This window comes from Muntiacus reevesi, chromosome 1 (genome assembly GCF_963930625.1).
Source record: "Muntiacus reevesi chromosome 1, mMunRee1.1, whole genome shotgun sequence".
NCBI classification, from domain to species: Eukaryota; Metazoa; Chordata; class Mammalia; order Artiodactyla; family Cervidae; genus Muntiacus; species Muntiacus reevesi.
Window position 1 is genome coordinate 246,562,501 of NC_089249.1, and position 22,435 is coordinate 246,584,935.

General features: G+C 36.8%; 1 protein-coding gene across 2 annotated transcripts in view; it reads right to left on the reverse strand.

Annotated features, from left to right (window-relative positions):
• Positions 1-9,367: 9,367 nt before the first annotated feature.
• SOX30 (SRY-box transcription factor 30) overlaps positions 9,368-22,435 on the reverse strand; it is a 38,979-nt gene continuing 25,911 nt past the window's right edge. Inside the window, exon 5 of one of the 2 annotated variants that reach the window (XM_065919003.1) lies at positions 9,368-11,109. In XM_065919003.1, the coding sequence (XP_065775075.1) occupies positions 10,728-11,109 (382 nt within the window). In that variant the 3' untranslated portion in view covers positions 9,368-10,727. The remainder of the gene's footprint in view (positions 11,110-22,435) is intronic. The other variant, XM_065919004.1, reaches the window with a different exon arrangement.

Consider the following 22,435-nt stretch of genomic DNA (forward strand, 5'->3'; position numbering starts at 1 on the left):
TTTTAACATCATGGAAACTTTTACAAGATCATACTTTTAAAGCTCTGGCACTGAATTTACTTACAGGAAATCTATTCTAAAGAAAATAATTTGTTGTACTCTCAGTGTTGGTAATCACAATACATGTCAGAAATAATTTCAATTCCAAAAGAAAGGGATTGGTTAAAGAGATTACACCTATACAAGTAAACCATTAAAAATGTATTCTAGATTAGCACTTCCTTATAGAAATATAACCCACCACCAAGAAGTTAAAACCTGATCAAACCTTGAGATTTAATCACCAATTTACAGAAAATTCAGAAGGCAGAGAAATATGTTAAATGACAGCAAGTCAATGCAATCAGGAGAATTCAGAATGTAAGTATTCTACACAAATCTAGTCTATTCTCCAACAAGAAAAAAAATACCAAATGGGAACATACAGAGAAAAAGACTTAGGATATATGTGAACCAAATGCAATGGGTAGACTTTCCTTGAATCCTGAATCCTTTCCTCAGATATACAATTTTTTTTTTTTAAAAAAAAGGTCATTTATGAGACAACTGGAGAAGGTGAACACTGTGGGTGTGTGATATTAATGAATGATCGCAATTTTATTGTTTTTTTTAAGAGTCCCAATCTTTTAGTACTGAAATGTTTATGGATAAAATATAATATTTGCAATTTGTTTTTTAAAACTCCATGGCAGAGGAGAATAAGAATTACAGAATTGGTGATTATTGAATATGAGTGGTAGGTGTAGAAAATTTACGATAGTATTTATGCTCTTTTATACAGTTTGAAAATTTTCATAATATTAACTTTATAAAAATGTTGTAGAGGAAATCTAGTATCATGGAAATGTTAATGGCATATTACATAAAAGAGGGAGTTGCATCTTAAATCCCATTATGATCTCATTTTTATAACTATGTATATGTTGGAAAAGTCTGCAAAATTATATGAACCAAAATGACTGATAAACTATGATTAATTCTGAGTGACTGAATACAGTGATGTATACTTTTTAGTATGTTCACTGCTATACATTTTTACAATAATCATTATTCTTACAAGCATAAAATAACAATGAATATATTTAAAATTAGAAAAAAAAATTTCTAATTTTATATCTCAGGGGAACCTGATGTGCTATACTGCAGTCCGTGGGGTCACTAAGAGTTGGACACGACTGAGCGACTGACTGAACAAGAAAAAAATATATGCACAATTAAATTTGCACAGAAAAGTTATAGAAAGATAGTTCTAGGATTTGGAGCCTTCTTGTGTTTTCCTAATTCATTGAAAAGAGTAAAATTTATTATAGAAAGAAATTTAGAGCAAAGAAATGTCAGCTTTATTTTAGGGCACTGATTACCACCTTCAATGTGGAGTGGGGTGGTGATGTTGCCCACACCAACAGGCAATTCTCCATGACACCAGCTGTGTATCCTACAATGTAACTCAATTCTGACACCATCTACCTGAGGTAACATCAGATCCCACAGGTGAAGGGGTCAGTCTCACAAAAGTGTTTCCACCCTACTTCAGATGCCGGTCTTAAGCCAAGGTTACCACTTGTGCTTCTGACTGACCAGCTATGTACTGAAACTTTCCAGTTACCCTCTCCTAAGGTTCAGACAATTTGCTAGAGTGGTTCACTGAACTAGAGAAACATTCTACTTATCAGATTACCAGTTTATTATAAATGATATATCAGGACCATCCAGATGAAGACATGCACAAGGCAATGTATGGGGGAAAGAGGATAGAACTCCCACATCCTCTCAAGGCATGCTACTCTCCAAGAAGCTCCATGTATTCACCAACCTGGAAGTTCTCTGAACATCATACTTTGGGGATTTTTTATGGAGGCTTTATCACAGAGGCATGATAGATCAATAACTCCATTTTCAGCCCTTCTCACTTCTCAAGACAATCAGGGGTGGGGCTGAAAACTCCAAGCCTCTAATCATGGCTTGGTCTTTCTGGTTGACCAGCCCTCACCCAGGAATCATCCAGGAACCCACACAGAGTCATGTTATCGGAGCAAAGATAACTCCTATCACTTAGGAAACTACAAGGGTTTCAGGAACCCTGTATCAGGAACCAGGGTCAAAGACCAACTACTAGACCAAAAGATATTCCTAGTGCTCTGATCACTTTGGAAACTCCAAGAGTCTTATAAGTTCTGTGCCAGAGACAAAAACAAAATCTATATTTTTGCTATAAATCATAATATTACAGACATTTCAAGAAAATGCTTGAATACGTCGTAACTACCAGTTTATGTATTCTATCTCTGTATGAGGTTGAACCATTCCCTGGTAGACTTGATTTCTGCTCTTGAATGAGGACCTCCTTGATGTGGGACAAGTCAATTGCTCCTCACTGAGTCTCAGTTTCTTCAGCTTTAACTTATGTTTTTCATGTACTCAAAGGAGAGATCCAAGTGTACTGAAAGGCTTTATACAAATGTGAGGAGATGGTAAGTGGCTGGTACCCTCCTAACAATTATTTCACCACATCTTAAGGAAAAAGAAAAGCTAAACACTGAGGGCAAGTGAACACTTCAGTAAGATAAAACTCATTTCTCTCCCAGTCATTTTTTCCAAGTTGGCCTCATGACAGTAACTTGGAGGTTTTAAGATGGATGTCCCAGAGACATGACAGAATGGGGAGGTGGTGCTGTGTGCTGTTGCTAAAAACACAAGAGTGAAACATCAAGACACAACTGCTGCTAATAATATGCACCCAGCACTGTATATGGGCTTCCCAGGTGGCAGAGTGGTAAAGAATCTGCCTGCCAATGCAGGAGACATGGGTTCAATCCCTGAGTCAGGAAGATCCCCTAAAGGAGGAAATGGTAATCCACTCCAGTATTCTTGCCTGGAAAATCCCATGGACAGAGAAGCCTGATGTGCTACAATCCATGGGGTCATAAAGAATTGGACATGACTGACTGAGGATGCACAACACTGAGTATAGTCATTAATTCTCAACAATAATCTTATGAGACAATTATTATTTTATTGTTATTATTTAAGAAACAATTATTATTTTTATTGTTCAGAAAACTGAGGTTTCAAAGATGTGAAGTTACTTGCCCAATGTAACATAGCTCCAAAGTGACAAACCCAGGACTCTTCCCCAATTATGCCTGATCCCCAAATGGATAGAAATTCTTAAACACTAGTCTCTATGGCATCACTAGAGGTAAAAACTGTGCAATGTCAAAAGTATTCCCTGGGTTTCAAGATGTTAGATGGCTCCTTGCATCCCACAAAGGTACCTTTTTATATGTCCCCATGTTTGTGCAGACTAATTTGCAAAATGTAGAAACCCACTACCACAGCAAAAAAAAAAAAAAAAAAAAAAAAAGTTTGAACTAGCTAACTGGCTCAAGGAGCAGTGCAGGTGTGAGGTTGTGCTCTGTAGTGAAGGGAACCAAAAACTGAGTGTGGGTTCTCTCTATGTCATCCTGTCTCTACTTCCCTGTTGGCATCACGTGCTTCTACAAAAGATGGGCTTTACCCAAAATAAAGAGAACATGGCCACGGTGGCTCCACAGCTACATTCTTAGAGAAACACTTTCCACAAAAAATGTAAAGCTGCTTTATCATGTCCACTTAGAAAAATGCTTGCATGAATACGAAGCTGTGAATACAGGGCTGTGTTTGTTATTCTATTGGCCATCATGTATTTACTTTTCTAGTTTCTAGAATATTTGCTCTTGTTGGCTCTCAAGGAACTTAGAATATAGTGGGAGATATAAATAAAGGCGTCATATAAAGCAGGAACAACTAACTTAGTCTTTGAGGATTAGAGAAATCTTTCTGGAGTGGAAGTATTCTGAATGAGCTAGAATTTGGTCCAGCAGCATGTGATATAAAACACAAAATTACAGTGGGTTAAACTAGCTAAAATTTACTTTTACCTCACATAAAAGCCTTGAGGAAAGTAATTCTGTGCTGGTATGGTGTTTTTACTTCTCTCTTGTTTTTCTACCAACCTCAGCATGAGGTCTCTGTGGTCCAAAATGGCTACTCAGATTCCAGCCATCACTTGCATATTCCTGCCAGTAGAAAGGAGAAAGGGACAAAGAAAGGGCTAACCTCTCTGAGGGTATTTTATGGAAGTTGCACATGAAAGTTCCATTGACATCTTATAGTCAAGAACCTTAGGTACTTGACACCACCCCTTGTTTCAAGAGATGAAACATAGCTAAAACTACAGGGTTCTATTACTTTAAAAGAAAAGAAAAGCAGTCATTAAGAGAAAATTGACAGATATCTAAACTGATATATGAAGAATGATTAGCAATTAAAGTGGGAGGCTGCAAAAATTGTCCAGAAAGACGTATTGTTATGTTTCCTTTGTGGGAAGGGTCATAGTGCAGCACTTTTCTTTCCATGTGCTCTGTTCAACATCCTTCGCATTGTGACCTAAAGTCCAATCTAGGAATGAGACTGCTTGCTTTAGCCATTCAATCCTCTGATGTAAAATGACCTCTAAAATGACATAAAAACCCAACATATCACTGAAATTATGGCTGCTCAGAGTACTGGTTCTGTTAGTCTGTAAGAGTGCTCACTCTGAAATCTTATCATTGAACCTTACTAGGACAAATTACTGAAACCAATTTGGAAGAAACTGCAATCCTAACCCTTTCATGTGATTATGGCATATCTGTCTGAAGCAATATTATGCAAACATGAAAGGTCATCATTTATGAAGCTATACAGTATGAAAAACAGCTCATGATAAAATATTGAGGAAATGCAAATTTGTATATATGCAAAATTGTGTATGTGTTATGATTACAATTGTGTGAAAATGTGTGTATATGGGCAAATATAGAAAGACCATCATAAAATAAAAACAATTATTGGATGGATCACAAATGTTTTCTTCTCTGAAAATTCCCTTTAGCACAGTTACATTGTTTTCATGGCAAAATTTTAAATGCCTTGCAAACTTTACACGGTGTCAAAGATAAGAGTGCTTAAGAATAACTTGAAGAGCTTATTAAAAATGAATATTCCCAGGTTCTAGCCAGAGAAATTCTGATTCTATAGATACTGGGAATGGCTGCATTTTTAACAAGGATCCCAGATTATTTTGTTGGAAGCAGCATACTGACCACATCTATAAAACACCATCATAACTAGTATCTCAGAGATACTTTAAAAAATGATAGTTAGAATATTAGGTGTGCCCAAACAGTCCATATTTGCATTGTACTAAACTCTGGTGGATGCTTCCCTGCTGACTTAGATGGTAAAGAATCTGCATGCAATGCAGGAGACCTGGGTTCAATCCCTGGGTCAGGAAGATCCCCTGGAGAAGGGAATGGCTACTCACTCCAGTATTATTGTCTGGAGAATTTCATGGACAGAGGAGCAAAAGGTCCTTACGCTGGGAAAGATTGAAGGCAGGAGGAGAAGGGAATGACAAGAGGATGAGACGGTTGGATGGCATCACCGACTCAATGGACATGAGTTTGAGCAAGCTCCGGGAGACGGTGAAGGACAGGGAAGCTTGGCGTGCTGCAGTCCATGGGGTCACCAAGAGTCGTACACAACTGAGCAACTGAACAACAACAAAAGACTCTGGCCAATATTCCACTATCATTCTTGGGGAAATGGTAAAAAACTTTAAAATTCCATATTCACAAAAATGCTTTCACTCTCTGGTTTATAAAGTGAAATATCACTAAAAGGTACAGCTTTGATCATTTCCGTCTTCCTGTAAGGTTGAAGCTGTCTGATAAAAGCACCCCAGGTACTAATAGCTATGTGTCTCCAGTTCTCTTACAGGCTGTATGCATCCTGGCACTTACCCCATGCCTTTCGAATAGGCCTGACACCAGTTCGGCTATAATCTGCTTTTGTGAGTGAAGTTCAGTGATTTCAAACTCTACAACTGCGTAGCACAACAGGCGTTAAGTGTAGATCTACATAGATCCAGACGATCCAATATTCACTTTAATCATTAGAATGATCAGCTTATCTCAATTTGCTCAGGAATTCCCTGGTTTTAGCACTGGTCCTAGATCCTCCCCTCCCCCCCAAACTTGCCCCTCAGTTCTGAGCAAACCAGGACCGTTGGTCATCCTATACATTTCTACTGCTGTGACCCAAGTGATTATGCACAACTTAAAAGAAAAGATCCTTTCCAAGAGAGGTTATCAGCCTCCACAGACTGTGTCCAACGTAATACAGGCGAAAACATAGCTTTTGGAAGCTCTTCATTTGAAAAAACAATACATATAAAACGCTGTTCATTATTTTTTAGAAACAAAACATTTCCTGAAGTGGTTTCAGAGGAGTCAGAGGTATAAAAGTATACCAAACAGTTCTCCTCCTACATCTACATCTCCCCACTTTTCCTAAAGTGAAAAGTTAACTAAGATTCCTATGTGTTACGCATCAGAAAGAAAACATGTAGGATTAGGTCAGGCAGTTAGAAGGAAGAAGGTAGAGATAAAGGGTGAATCCGTCTAGAGGATGGAACTTCTCATCAAGTAGAACTAGAAAGTAACTTGCTTACAAGAAAAGTAGTTTTATACTTGAAGGCCTTGGAATCTAAAACCCTAAAAAGTTAAGATGATTCAGAACACTGGAAAAGGATGTTCCTCAGTAGAATCTATCCTAACACAGAGGCCAGATTTTTTCAGACTAACACTGTTCACCTCAAAATTAAATCTCTTTAAGATACTGCAAGTTGTGCATAGAATCCCCAGAACTTCATTTTGAAATCAAATGACAAAAGTTCCAAACTAGTACTTTCAAAAGTACTTGTATTTTTGGCTCAGAAATAATCCTTCTGACAGCTGATGTTCACTGTGAAAAGTATACTTATATGGCAATTTAATACATTTGTCCACTTGAAGCTTTGGATGCAGTATCAACTTTCATTAAAAAGCCAGTTTAGTGGACAATCGAAATTTAAAACAACTCTAAGTTTCAGCTCTTCAATCTTTTAAGACCATCAGACACTTAATGCAGAAAACAGTTTAATGAGCCACAACCTTCTTTCAGTAAAGGACTTAAGGAATTTTCCAGTTTATGTAGAAAACCAAATTGGAAGCCAGCAATTGAAAACTGAAGCAACCAACTATAAGTAGCATTTTCCAGAATGGATTCTGTTAGTAGACATTATGTTAAAAAAAACAAATAGAAAAAAGTATACTCAAGCTAAGGTAGAAAAGCACAAAATAAACTGAGGTCAACATATTTCTTCATGGCAAGATTTTTGAGAAGCAGGCAGGGGCTACTCTCTAGTTGTGATGCATGGGCTTCTCACTGCAGTGGCTTCTCTGTGGCAGAGAACGAGCTCTAGGTGTGCAGGCTTCAGTAGGTTGGTGCATGGGCTTGGTTGCTCCATGGCATGTGGGATCCTCCCAGACCAGGATCGAACCAGTGCCCCTTGCATTGCACAGTGGATTCTTAACCTCTTGAACACCAGAGAAGCCCCTCCAATTTATAATAGGAAGGAACAAGGCATCGAAATCTATTAGAATGCGCTTGTGGCTTCCAGTTTAGAGAATTTCACTCTGACAACTTGGAGAGGCAAATGAATTCATTCCAGAGGCAGCACTCCATTTAGTCTAGAGGGTCTCTAGTCAGAAATAACAATGGTTTGAAGAGCTATAAATGAACAGCTACGGGCATTTGTATCCAGACATGCTTAACTGCTACTGGATATTGTTTCACCTAAGAGATACCCATATTTCCCAGCCCAAATTATACTGTAAACCATCTGACTGACTTCTGTTCCCAGCATTAAGGAAGAGGAAGGAGAAGATTAAAAAAGGGTTGCCCTGACTCAACAGTCATTAAAATGAAGATTGGGGGGTTAGAATTTGCTGTGCAGGACTAGCCTAAAGACAGACAGTTCGGAAATACTGAACCATGCTCTATATTATTCCACTGCCTTACAAAGGCATTCCCTCAACCAATTTGTAATAACAAGTTCTGTTGGAAATACTGTCCCACACCTCTCAGAATGGCTATCACCAAAAAGTCTACAAATAACAAATGTTAGCACAGATGTGCAGAAAAGGAAACCCTAGTCAGGTGGCGCTAGTGGTAAAGAACCCGCCTATCAATGCAGGAGACATAAGAAATGCGGGTTTGATCCCTGGGTCGGTGAGATCCCCTGGAAAAGGAAATGGCAACCTACTCCAGTATTCTTGCCTGGAGAATCCCATGGACAGAGAAGCCTGGTGGGCTAAAATCCATGGGGTCGCAAAGAGTCAGACATGACTGAAAGCAATTTAGCACATACTACACTATTGGTAGAAATGTAAACTGGTAAAGCCACTGTGGAAAACAGTATGAAGGTTCCTCAAAAAACTAAATATAGAGGCACCATATGACCCAGCAATTCCACTCCTGGGTATACACCCAAAGAGAATGAAAACATTAATTTGAAAAGAAACATGTACCCCAATGTTCAGAGTAACATTATTTACAATAGCCAAGATATAGATGCAACCTAAGTGTCTATCAATACATGAATGGATAAGGATACACAAGCACATACAAAATGGAATATTACTCAGCCATAAAAAAGAATGTAATTTAGCCATTTGCAACAACATGGATGGAGTTGGAGAGTATTATGCTTTTTTTTTTTTTTTTGGCTGTGCCATGCATGCAGCATGCAGGATCTTAGTTCCCTGATCAGGGATCAAATCCATGCCCCCTGAAGTGGAAGCCCACAGTGCTAACTACTGGAGTGTCAGGTAATTCCTTATTATGCTTAATGAAATTAGTCAAATAGAGAAAGACAAATACTGTATGTTTTCACTTACATGAGGGATCTAAAATATAAAACAAATGAACATAGCAAAACAGAAGCAGATTCATAAATATTGAGAACTAGTGGTTACCAGTGAGGAGAAGGATTGGCAGAGGGGCAAAATAAGGATGGGGGTTAAGAGGTACAAACTACCATGTATAAAATAAGCTACTGGACATAGTGTACAGAACAAAGAATATACCCAGTATTTTATAATAACTTTAAATGGAGTATAATCTATAAAAACACTGAATCACTATGTTGTACATCTAATACTAATTAGTATAATATTGTAAATGAGCTATACTTCAGTAAAAAAGAGTAAGTTACTCTAAACCCAGTTTAGTATCTAAGGTGTTATTAAAATGAGATGGGATAAAATGGCTCAAACTCACATACAATGGTGTAGACATCTGTCAGGCGTAGACATTAAATGTGCTGTAGTTCCAACATGAAGTTACATGTTCATTCTCTACCAAGAAATTCAAGTTTTGGTCCTTAACCACATTCACATAACACTGCACAGAGTAATAATGAATATAAAATATGAAAATAAAAATTTTATTGGGAAAAGGAAATGCTATATACAATAAATCTATGGTTGATGAAATATATTACATTAACAGCCTTTGCTTAAGGGACAAATACAGGTTTAGTAAAGGAAGAAGTCGGAAGCTTAAAACAGGTTTCCATACACAACTTCCAAGCAGTTTTAAGTAAAAAAAAAAAAAATCTCAATTTGCATAAAGCATACAGATCATTGAGGGAAAGGTGTATTGGTATGTGGTTACATCTGATCATCAATTCACTTTGTGTCTTGTATTAATAGATCTTTTCTACCCTGATCCCAACTCTGGTGGTTCTGATCCAGTTCTAATATGGTTCTCTCTGTTCATAAATGGGTATTTACCAAGAGGTCACACTGCAAACAGAATTCTTTTGCTCACTGTGAATTAAACAAATCCCACGTGCTCTTAAATAAACTCTATGGTTTTAAAGACAACTTCCTGAACCAAATTTGGAAGAGCTCTTCCACTGAGGGGAGTGCTTAAGTCATAGGACAATCTGTAAAGAGTCTGGAAACGGCATCAGAATATATGCACACCATCTTCGCTGATGCAGCTTCAAGTAAGCTAATAGGATCTGTACGATTCTAGAGACTATTAAGTAAAAATAAAGATATGAATGGTAAGGACACTATTCTCATCTGAAAAACACTCGTTTGGCTTATTTCTATCCCCTAAACAGAAAACATCCAACAAGAACAATTTTCTCTACATTTATTTAATTATAACAAAAGTAGAACAATGCACACCAAATGGAAATATATCCAAAAAAGATGATGAAAATGTTTAGGAACAGAAATGACTAATTTAACTGAAGGAATTACTCAGGTTCCATTAAAACACATTTGCAACTTATAATTGGTTATTAGTGTAAATTAAATTTAGTAACTGAGTCCCAATTTACTACTAAAAGTTATCAAAATATTTTCAAAATGTTACACAAAAACTGAAATATCCGTAAGTATTACATTAACACCAAACAAAAAAAATCATATAAAGAAAAGTAAAGGCGTCCTGAGATAAACTACAAGTCACACTTATGACAGATTATACACTCCCTTTCCTCTCACATATAATTGTGAGGATTTGGTATTTTGCACATTCCAAGATAAAGTAATGATAATATATGCTGATGCAAATTTCAGCCATAAAAATAAACTACTTCATATCTTAAATATTCCTATGATGAAACATCAGACTCCAGTTTCACTAATCAAAACTTTATGAAGGCATAAATTACATTTGGTTTTGACTCCTCAAATCATGGCTGAAAACTCTCAGCAAAGCATTCTAGGCTTTTTTTTCTCACACCAAGTGACCCAGAATATATTTTAAGAAATGTTTATTTTCTGTGCATATTTGTTTTAAAATTATAAATTCCTGAGCACTTTTTCTTCTTCCTCCTCATCACTGTCAGTGACATTGACTTGCTGGATACTAGAGGGAGTTGATGTCGGAGCTGTGAAGACATTCTCCAAGGCTCCAATGTCCAGCTGAGGCATGGGATTTAAGTATTCTTCCCCACTGTGGCTATGACTGTTAGAGTAAGAAGTCCCATCCGTGTTCTCACAACTTCGAGAATCTTCGCTGTGAGCGTGTTCATCTGGGTAGTCTCTAAAAGGATAGTCTCTATTTAAAGCTGAAAACATAGCCTCGTGTTTTTGGTACCTGTCTTCATAATAACCAAGGCATTCTGGCATTGAACTTGGAAAATTTCCATAGCCAAAGGGAGGCCGACTATAAGGGCACGTGCTGTAGCAGAAAGACAAAAAAGGAATTATATCATACATTGCCCACATGTTGTCTTGTGTGCAGATTAACTGAGCAAGTTTAACTACATCATCTTTGGAGCCTACAGAGCTCCCAAGGTTAACTTTTTGCAACCACTTCATGTATTCATCCACATGTTGCCTAGTCCTAACATGAAATAATTGGCAAAGTAAGCTTGTAACTATTATCTCTCATCAGCCTCAGACTTCTTATCTTTTGGTAGACTGGATAAAGGAAAAATTATTAACAGTTATCTGATCCTTTCTCTCACAATGCTTTATGCCATGTAAGGTTTTAGAAATGCAGGCACCTGTTGTGCTTGCTTAAAAACTGACACTTGGTAAGTAGTGTAACAATTGTTCTTACTACTATCTGAAACAAACCTTATGGTGGGGGAAATGCGAAACTGGTTGAAACCAAGAATTCTTGGGGGTGGAGGGAGGGCACTCAGAGGATAACAATTTAACTTTTAAATTCACATTCAGTAAAGAATTATATTAAAAACACTCTTAATACTAGAATGACTTAGAACTGATATTAAACTAATTTTTCAGACTGTTTCTCAAAAAAAAATTTTGGAGAATGGGGATATGAAGAATTGAAAAGATTATTTTGCTGTTTTACAAACCAACGGTTATTCTTTTAAGGCAAATCTAAAATTCTGCCATTCAAGCTTACTTGTCAATCTTTTTTAAATAGTGTTACTCTACACTTCAAAGGCACAAAACAGGAATCATAGGAAGAGATATACAGAAAAGTCTATCCAAAATTTGCCTGGACTCATGGACTCCATCTAGTGACAGATAAGCATAATTCACGCAGTAGTGTCTGACTGTGACATCATGGACTATATATATATAGCCCACCAGGCTCCTCTCTCTACGAAATCTCCAGGCAAGGATACTGGAGTGGGCTGCCATTTCCTCCTCCAGGAGTGACAGATAATATAAGTATAATTACCATGCTCATTAACAAAACCCAAGACAAGCTGGGTGTTTCATTTCACGCTCCCACTTCTCTTTTAAAGGTTAACTGTTTCCTTCCCTTTAAAAATATAAGTACAACTAATAGACTGCAATCTCAAATTCTTTGGAAACACAGGGTTTCTTCAGTGGTGGTGTTTTAACCCAAATCTTCAAGTGCTAGAGACTTTACCCAGGATCAGTATTACAAATATGAAACATAGCTTCTGAAATGTTTCACATTTCCATTCCTACTACCACATCCTCATTCAGGCATTTTAATTTAATATATATGTACTGAATGCATAGCACTGGAAGTTATTAATACTATGACTTAGCTCCTTAGTTCTTCTACCTTTATGTCCTCCATCTGTTGGATTCCACAAATACTTCATATTCTACAAAGTTCAATCCCTCAGTTGTGTCTGACTCTCTGTAACCCCATGGACTGCAGCACACCAGGCCTGCCTGTGCATCACTAACTCCTGGAGTTTACTCAAACTCATGTCCATTGAGATGGTGATGCCATCCAACCATCTCATCCTGTTGTCCCCTTCTCCTCCCGCCTTCATTCTTTCCCAGTATCAGAGTCTTTTCAAATGAGTCAGTTCTTCGCATCAGGTAGCCAAAGTATTGGAGTTTCAGCTTCAGCATCAGTCCTTCCAATGAATAATCAGGACTGATTTCCTTTAGGATAGACTGGCTGGACCTCCTTGCTGTCTAAGAGATTCTCAAGAGACTTCTCCAACACCACAGTTCAAAAGCATCAATTCAAAAAAAATTCAAAAAAAACCAAAACAAAACAAAAGCATCAATTCTTCGGTGCTCAGCTTTCTTTATAGTCCAAGTCTCACATACATACATGACTACTGGAAAAACTATAGCTTTGACTAGACGGACATTCGTTGACAAAGTAATGTCTCTGCTTTTTAATATGCTGTCTAGGTTGGTCATAACATTTCTTCCAAGTAAACGTCTTTTAATTTCATGGCTGCAGTTACCATCTGCAGTGATTTTGGAGCCCAAGAAAATAAAGTCTGTCACTGTTTTCACTGCTTTCCCATCTATTTGCCATGAAGTGATGGAACTGGATGCCATGATCTTAGTTTTCTGAATGTTGAACTTTAAGCCAACTTTTTCACTCTTCTCTTTCCCTTTCATCAAGAGGCTCTTTAGTTCTTCTTTGCTTTCTGCCATAACAGTGGTATCCGCATATTTGAGGTTACTGATATTTCTCCTGGCAATCTTGATTCCAGCTTGTGCTTTATCCAGCCTAGCATTTCTCATGGTGTACTCTGCATATAAGTCAAATGAGCAGGGTGACAATATACAGCCTTGATGTACTACTTTCCAGATTTGGAACCAGTTTGTTGTTCCATGTCCAATTTTAATTGTGGCTTCTTGACCTGCATACAGATTTCTCAGGAGGCAGGTCAGGTGGTCTGTTATCTCATCTCAAAGAATTTTCCATAGTTTGTTGTGATCCACACTGTTAAAGGCTTTGGGGTAGTCAATAAAGCAGAAATAGATGTTTTTCTGGAACTTTCTTGCTTTTTCAATGATCCAAAGATGTTGGCAATTTGATCTCTGGTTCCTCTGCCTTTTCTAAATCCAACTTGAACATCTGGAAGTTCATGGTTCACGAACTGTGAAGCCTGGCTTGGAGAATTTCGAGCATTACTTTACTAGCGTGTGAGATGAGTGTAACTGTGTGGTAGTCTGAGCATTCTTTGGCATTGCCGTGAAAACTGACCTTTTCCAGTCCTGTGGCCACTACTTAGTTTTCCAAATTTGCTGGTATATTGAGTGCAGCACTTTCACAGCATCATCTTTTAAGATTTGAAATAGCTCAACTGAAATTCCATCACCTCTGCTAGCTTCGTTCATAGTGATGCTTCATAAGGCCCACTTGACTTCAAATTTCAGGTGAGTGAGTGATCACAGCATTGTGATTATCTGGGTCATGAAGATCTTTTTTGTACAGTTCTTCTGTGTATTCTTGCCACCTCTTCTTAATATCTTCTGCTTCTGTTAGGTCCATACCATTTCTGTCCTTTATTGTCTCCACCTTTGCATGAAAAATTCCCTTGGTATCTCTAATTTTCTCGAAGAGATCTCTAGTCTTTCCCATTATATTGTTTTTCTCTATTTCTTTGCATTGATCACTGAGGAAGGCTTTCTTATCTCTCCTTGCTATTCTTTGGAACTCTGCATTCAAATGGGTATATCCTTCCTTTTCTCCTTTGTTTTTTGCTTCTCTTCTTTTCATATCTATTTGTAAGGCCTCGTCAGACAACCATTTTGCCTTTTTGCATTTCTTTTTCTTAAGGATGGCCCTGATGACTGCCTCCTGCACATGTCACAAACCTCTGGGCTTCCTTTGTGGCACAGACAGTAAAGAATCTTTCCACAATGCAGGATACCCAGGTTCAATCCCTGGGTCAGGAAGATCCCCTGGAGAAGGAAATGGCAACCCACTCCAGTTTCCTTGCCTGGAGAATTTCATGGACAGAGAAGTCCGACAGGCTACAGTCTATGGGGGTCTCAAAGAATCAGACACAACTGAACAACTAACAAATACTACAAGGGGGGTACTCAAATCAACTTCCTCCACAAAGCCTTCTTCTCTTCAGCTAGAAACAATTCACCAACTAAATAGTCTTTCAGGACTCAGTATAGGTAAGACACCAAATCACAAGATTTAGTGGACAATTTAATTTAAAAAAATCTAAAATCCAAGTAGTATATACTTGATATGTGCTAAAGTGTGCTGTAATGCAAACATCACATGGCTATATTGGTGTGGTAAAACAAGTTAGTATTATATCTAGAGAACAAAGACAAGAATAATCCTAAAAGGTTACATAGATGAAAATGAATAACTGCAGAAGCATCTGCATTGTGGTGTAGTGGGAAAAGCACTACCATAGTGATAACTCAGTGTTGTTTAAATTTGCAATTCCCTAATGATACATGATGTGGAGCATCTTTCCTATGCTTGTCATCTTTTTATGTTGTCTGCTGAGGTACCTGATGAGGTTTTTTGTCCATTTTTAATTGGGTTGTTCATTTTCTTATTATTGAGTTTTCAGAGTTCTTTGTATATTTAGATAACAGTTCTTTATCAGATACATCTTTCAGAAATATTTTCTCCTAGTCTGTGGCTTGTCCCCTCATCCTATTGATAACACATTTTTTGACACTAAGTATTAATAGCATTGTGGAATTTGAAGCAAAGAACTGTGAGTCCTCCATCTTTGTTTTCCTTTTTTAAGATGGTTTTTTACTATTCCAGATCCCTTAAAATTCCATATAAATTTTAGAATCAGCTTTTCCATTTCTGCAAAAAAGCAATTGGGATTTTGAAAAGGATTGTATTGATTTTGCAAATCCTTTTGGGAAGTATTGTCATCTTAATAATAAGTCTGTCAATGCATATACATTAATACCTTCCCATTTACTTCAGTCTAATTTATTTCAGTGTTTTAAGGATTTCAGTTTACAAGTTTTGTACTTCCTTGGTGAGATTTATTCCTCTATATTTTACTCTTTTTGTTGCTACTATAAAAAGTAATTGCATTCTCAATTTCTTTTTTAGTTTGCTTACTGCTAGTGTACAAAAATACAACTGAATTTTGTAAATTGATCTTACCCCCGGCAACTTTGCTGAATTCATTCATTTGCTCTAATAAATTTTTGTGGATTTTTTAGGACTTTCTATTTATAAGATCATTCATATGTAGCATCATGTGTGAAAAGAGGTAATTTTGAATTAATGTCTTTAATTTGAATTTTTTTTTTCTTGCCTAATTGTCCTGGCTAGAACTTCCAGTACCACGTTGAACAGCAGTGGTAAAAGCAGACATCCTTATCTTGTTCCCCAAATTATAGAGGGAAAGCTTTTGGGCCTTCATCATTGAGTATAATGTTAATTGTCGGGTTTTTGATATATATCTTTTATCATATAGAAAAACTTCTATTTCTATTTTGCGGAGTAAGTTTTGAAATCAGGAATTAATTTTTATCAAGAAAAGGTGTTGGATTTTATCAGATGCTTTTTCAGCACCAATTGAGATGATCAGGTAGTTTTGTTCATTCATTGTTCTAATGAAGTGTATTGAATATGACACTGATTGATTTTCTGATATTAAACAACACTTAGAATTCTTGAGGGAAATCCCACTTGGTCATGGCATATAATCCTTTTAATACACTGTTGGATTTAGCTTACTAGTATTTTGTTGGTCATATGTTTATATTCAAAAGGCATTTTGACCTGCAATATTCTTTCTTGTGATGTCTTTTCCTGGCTTTGGTAACAGGATAATGCTGGCCTTAGAATCATTCCCTTTTATATATTTTGGAGGACTATGAGCATGATTAGTGTTAATTCTTCTTTAAAACTTTAGTAGAATTCACCAGTGAAGATATCTAATCCAGGGTTTTTCTTTGTTGGGAGATTTTTAATTACTGATTCAATCTCTTGATATATTCAATCTCTTGATATATTTGGTCAAGACTTATTTCTTGATAAGTCTGGTTCAGATTTTCTATCTCTTCTTGAGGTAGTTTTGGTAATTCATGTGCTTGTCCATTTCATCTAGGTCATCTAACTTGGTGTACAATTATTCTATAATTATTATCCTATAACCATTTTTATTTCTATGAGATCAGGATAATGTACCTGATTTCATTTTTATAGATTTCATTACTATAGATTTAGTAACTTATGTCTTCTCTCTTTTTTTCTTAGCTTAGCTATAAAAGTTTGTCAATATTGTTATCATTTCTAAAAGGTAATTTTTTTGACTTTTTTTCTCTATTTCATTAAGCTCTCTATTGTTTTTCTACTGTTTATTCCATTTATCTCTAATCTTTATTACATCCTTCCTTCTACTAGCTTTGGGTTTTATCTGCTCTTTTGTTTCTAGTTCCTTAAGGCATAAAATTAGGTTGTTAATTTGAGATCTTCCTTTTTAAATGTAGGCTAGGGCAGCTATGAATTTCTCTATCAGCACTGCTTCTGTATATAATTCCTTAAGTTTGGGTATGTTCTGTTTTCATTCATCTCAATGTATTTCCTAATTTTCCTTATGATGTCTTATATGACCAATTGGCTGTTTAAGAGTGTGCTGTTTAATTTCCAATATTTGTCAATTTTCCAGTTTTTCTTTCTGTTATTGATGACTAGTTTCATTCCATCATAGCTGGAAAAGAAACTCTGTATGGTTTTAAACTTTAAAAAATGCCTGAGACTTGTTTTGTGATCTAACATATGGCATATCCTAGAGAATATACCATTTTCACTTGTTAAGAATCTATAGCCTGTTGCTGGGTGCAGACCATATATATCTGTTAGATCTAGTTGATTCATAGAGTCTTCTATTTCCTTTTTGCCCTTCATCCATTTTTAGATGAATGATCTTCCATTATTATATAAAGTATTCATAGCTAACATCATACTCAATGGTTAATAGTTTAAAGTTTTTCCTCTAAAATCAGGAACAAAACAAGGATGCCTACTCTTCATACTTTTAATCAACATAGTACCAAAAGCCCTAGCCTGGGCAGTTAGGTAAGTAAAAGAAATACAAAGAATTCATATTGGAAACAAGGAAGTAAGACTGTCTCTATCTGCAAGTGGCATAATAATTAATGTATCAAGGAAACCCTAAAAACTCAACCCCCAAAAAACACAAAAACTACCTGTTAGAATTAACTAGTGAACTCAGTAAAGTTGCAGGATACAAAATCAATATGCAAAAATCAGTGGCATTCCTATACACTAACAACAGCCAGAAAAAGAAATTAAGAAAATCAAGCCCATTAACAATTGCAACAAAATGAATAAAATACCTAGAAATAAATTTAACCAAGGGTGTGAAAGACCTATACACTGAAAGCTAGAAGACACTGATGAAAAAAATTGAAAAAAGCACAAATAAATGAAAAATTATTCTGTGCTCATTAGAAAAAATAATATTTTTAAAATCTCTGTATTATCCAAAGCAATCTACAGATTCAATGAAATAACCTATTAAAATCCAGTGCATTTTTCACAGAAATAGAACAAATCATCCCAATTTTTTTTGTGGAAACAAGAAAGACAGTAAATAGTCAAAACAATCTTGAGAAAGAAAAATAAAGCTAGAGGCAATGCAATCCCTGATTTCAAACTGTAGTAACCGAAACAGTATGTACTGGCATAAAAATAAATGCATAAGCTCAACAGAGCAGAAAAGAGAGCTATAAATAAACCCATGCCTACATGGCTAATTAATTCATAGCTATTAACAAAAGTAGACAATGGGGAAAAGACAGTAACTTCAATAAATGGTGTTGGAAAATTAAGATAGCCAAATGTAAAAGAATGAAACTGGACCTCTATCTTATATCATACACAAAACTCAAGTCAAAATCGATTAAAGACTTTAACATAAGGCCTGGAGCCTTAAAACTCCTAGAAGAAAACATAGGCAATAAGCTCCTGACATCGAATTGGTGATGCCTTTTTGGATTTAACAGCAAAGGCAACAAAAGCAAAAATTAACAAGTGGACTACATCAAACTGAAAAGCTTTCACACTAAAAGGAAGCCCATCAACAAAATGAAAAGACAACCTACCAAATGAGAGAAAACATTTGCAAACCACACAAAACATCTCATATAAAATTAATATCCAAAATATATGAAGAATTCATATAACTCAATAGCAAAAAAAAACCCCAAACAAATCTCATTTAAAAATGGGCAGAGGATCTAAATAGACAATTTTTTTTTCCCACAAAGAAGTCATATAGGTAGCCAACAGGTCCAAGAAAAGGTGCTCAATATCAGGTGCTATTATCAGGGAAATACAAATTAACACCACAATGCTATCAGGAAATGCTGCCATTTGCCACAAAATGGATGGACCTTGAGGACATTATGCTAAGTGAAGTTAAGTCAGAGAAAGACAAAAACCATTTGGTCTCACTTATAAGAGGAATCTAAAAACAAAAACAAAACAAACAAAAAAACCCATCTCATAGATACAGAACAGTTGGGTGGTTGCCACAGATTGGGAGTGAGAGGTGAGCAAAGATGGATAAAGGTGGTCCCATTAGGCAAACTTTTTATTTAAAGAGTAAGTAAGCCCTCGGGATGTTATGTAGAGCATAGTGACTACAGTTAATAATACTGAATTGTATTTTTGAAAGTTTCCAAGTGATTAAATCTTAAAATTCTCATCACAAGAAAAAAAAATTTACATTGTACACCTGAAACTAATATGTCAATTATATCTCAATAAAAAATAAAGTAGTAAGTCTTCAACAATTATTACATAACTGTATTTTTTCCTTCAATCCTGTCAATTTTTGCTTCAACTATATTAGAGTACTGTTATCATATATGTATTAATTATAATTGCTATATCTTTTTAATGTTTTAAAGTAAATATATGGGAGTTCCCTGGTGAACTAGCACTTAGGTTTCCAGGTTTTCACTGCTGTGGCCTGGGTTCAATCCCTAGTCAAGGAACTGAGACCTTGCATAACCAAGATAAAGAGATAAACAAAATATGTAATGACTTTGTCTCTTGTAACAATTTTTGATGTAAAGTTTATTTTGTTTAATATTATTGTAACCATCTCAGCTCTCTTTTGGTTACTATTTGCCTGGAATATCTGTTTCTGTTTTTTCGCTTTCAACCTATTTCTGTCATTGGTCTAAAGTGAGTCTCTTTGTGGGAATTCCTTGGCAGTCCAGTTGTTAGGATTCTGCACATTCACTGCAGGGTGCACAGACTCAATATCTGGTCAGGGAAATAAGATTCCACATGCCACATGGTGTGGCCAAAAACAAAAAAACTTAAAATCTGCTCCGTGAATACCATGGTTATTTAGCGTATGCGAAGCCGAAGTGAGCACTGCCACGTTTATTTAAATAAACAAAGCGAGTTTCTTACAGATAAGAATTTTTCCCCCAATTTCTTCTAGGCTTTTACAGTCTGTCTGCTGTTTCTCCTGTCTGTTGTCCCTTAACACAGGCAGCAATGGATAGTATACACCTTTAAATATTTTCCACAGACACAAGCTGGGAGGCAACCCCAGCCCTAAGGGAGTTCTTCAGTTCAGTTCAGTTGCTCAGTCGTGTCCAACTCTTTGTGACCCCATGAATCGCAGCACGCCAGGCCTACCTGTCCATCACCAACTACCGGAATTTACTCAGACTCATGCCCATCGAGTAGGTGATGCCATTCAGTCATCTCATCCTCTGTCATCCCCTTCTCCTCCTGCCCCCAATCCCTCCCAGCATCAGGGTCTTTTCCAATAAGTCAACTCTTCCCATGAGGTGGCCAAAGTATTGGAGTTTAAGCTTCAGCATCAGTCCTTCCAATGAATACCCAGGACTGATCTCCTTTAGGATGGACTGGTTGGATCTCCTTGCAGTCCAAGGGACTCTCAAGAGTCTTCTCCAACACCATAGTTCAAAAGCATCAATTCTTCGGCGCTCAGCTTTCTTCACAGTCCAACTCTCACATCCATACATGACCATTGGAAAAACCATAGCCTTGACTAGACGGACCTTTGTTGGCAAAGTAATGTCTCTGCTTTTTAATATGCTATCTAGGCTGGTCATAACTTTCCTTCCAAGGAGTAAGCATCTTTTAACTTCATGGCTACAATCACCATCTGCAATGATTTTGGAGCCCCAAAAAATAAAGTCTGACACTGTTTCCACTGTTTCCCCATCTATTTGTCAAGAAGTGATGGGACCAGATGCCATGATCTTAGTTTTCTGAATGTTGAGCTTTAAGCCAACTTTTTCACTCTCCTCTTTCACTTTCAAGAGGCTCTTTAGTTCTTCTTCACTTTCTGCCATAAGGGTGGTGTCATCTGCATATCTGAGTTTATTGATAGTTCTCCTGGCAATCTTGATTCCAGCTTGTGCTTCTTCCAGCCCAGCATTTCTCATGATGTACTCTGCATATAAGTTAGATAAACAGGGTGACAATATACAGCCTTGACATACTCCTTTTCCTATTTGGAACCAGTCTGTTGTTCCATGTCCAGTTCTAACTGTTGCTTCCTGACCTGCATATAGGTTTCTCAAGAGGCAGGTCAGGTGGTCTGGTATGCCCATCTCTTTCAGAATTTTCCACAGTTTATTGTGATCCACACAGTCAAATACTTTGGCATAGTCAATAAAGCAGAAATAATGTTTTTCTGGAACTCTCTTGATTTTTCTATGATCCAGTGGATGTTGGCAATTTGATCTCTGGTTCCTCTGCCTTTTCTAAAACCAGCTTGAACATCTGGAAGTTCATGGTTCACGTATTGCTGAAGCCTGGCTTGGAGAATTTTGAGCATTACTTTACTAGCGTGTGAGATGAGTGCAATTGTGCAGTAGTTAGAGCATTCTTTGGGATTGCCTTTCTTTGGGATTGGAATGAAACTGACGTTTTCCAGTCCTGTGGCCACTGTTTTATTTTCTAAATTTGCTGGCATATTGCGTCCAGCACTTTCACAGCATCATCTTTTAGGATTTGAAATAGCTCAACTGGAATTCTATCACCTCCACTAGCTTTGTTCTTTGTGATGCTTTCTAAGGCCCACTTGACTTCTCAATCCAAGATGTCTGGCTCTAGGTGAGTGATCACACCATTGTTATTATCTGGGTCGTGAAGATCTTTTTTGAATAGTTCTTCTGTGTATTCTTGCCACCTCTTCTTAGTATGTTCTGCTTCTGTTAGGTCCATACTATTTCTGTCCTTTATCGAGCCCATCTTTGCATGAAATGTTCCCTTGGTATCTCTAATTTTCTTGAAGAGATCTCTAGTCTTTCCCATTATGTTGTTTTCCTCTATTTCTTTGCATTGATCACTGAGGAAGGCTTTCTTATCTCTCCTTGCTATTCTTTGTAACTCTTAGGAAAGTTCTTAGGAGAACTCTAACAGAGTTCTTAGGAGAGTCAAATTAAGGTGCCCCCTGAGCCAACTCTTCAGGAAGTCACCAGACAGGTCAAAAAGCACAATCACAACACTCTTTAAGAACAAGGTCTGTGTTGCCTCCTCTAATAGCAACAAATCACACGAGGAACATGAGTCACCATCTCCTTGTCATCACTGAACAGGATAAACAGGGATGGTTGTGGCTAAAATGCCACAATGCTATCTTAGCAAAATTTAGCAGCTTTCTTCATTAAACACCTCTTCAGATGATTCTGACACTGTTTTTGCCAATGTAATTACTGCTTCAGTAGAGAGGTAGATTCTTAGAGATCCCCATCCTGCAACTCTTTGTGACATTCTACCTCAATGGTATTTCATACTTTTCAAAGTTTTGATTTATACTGTTAAATTT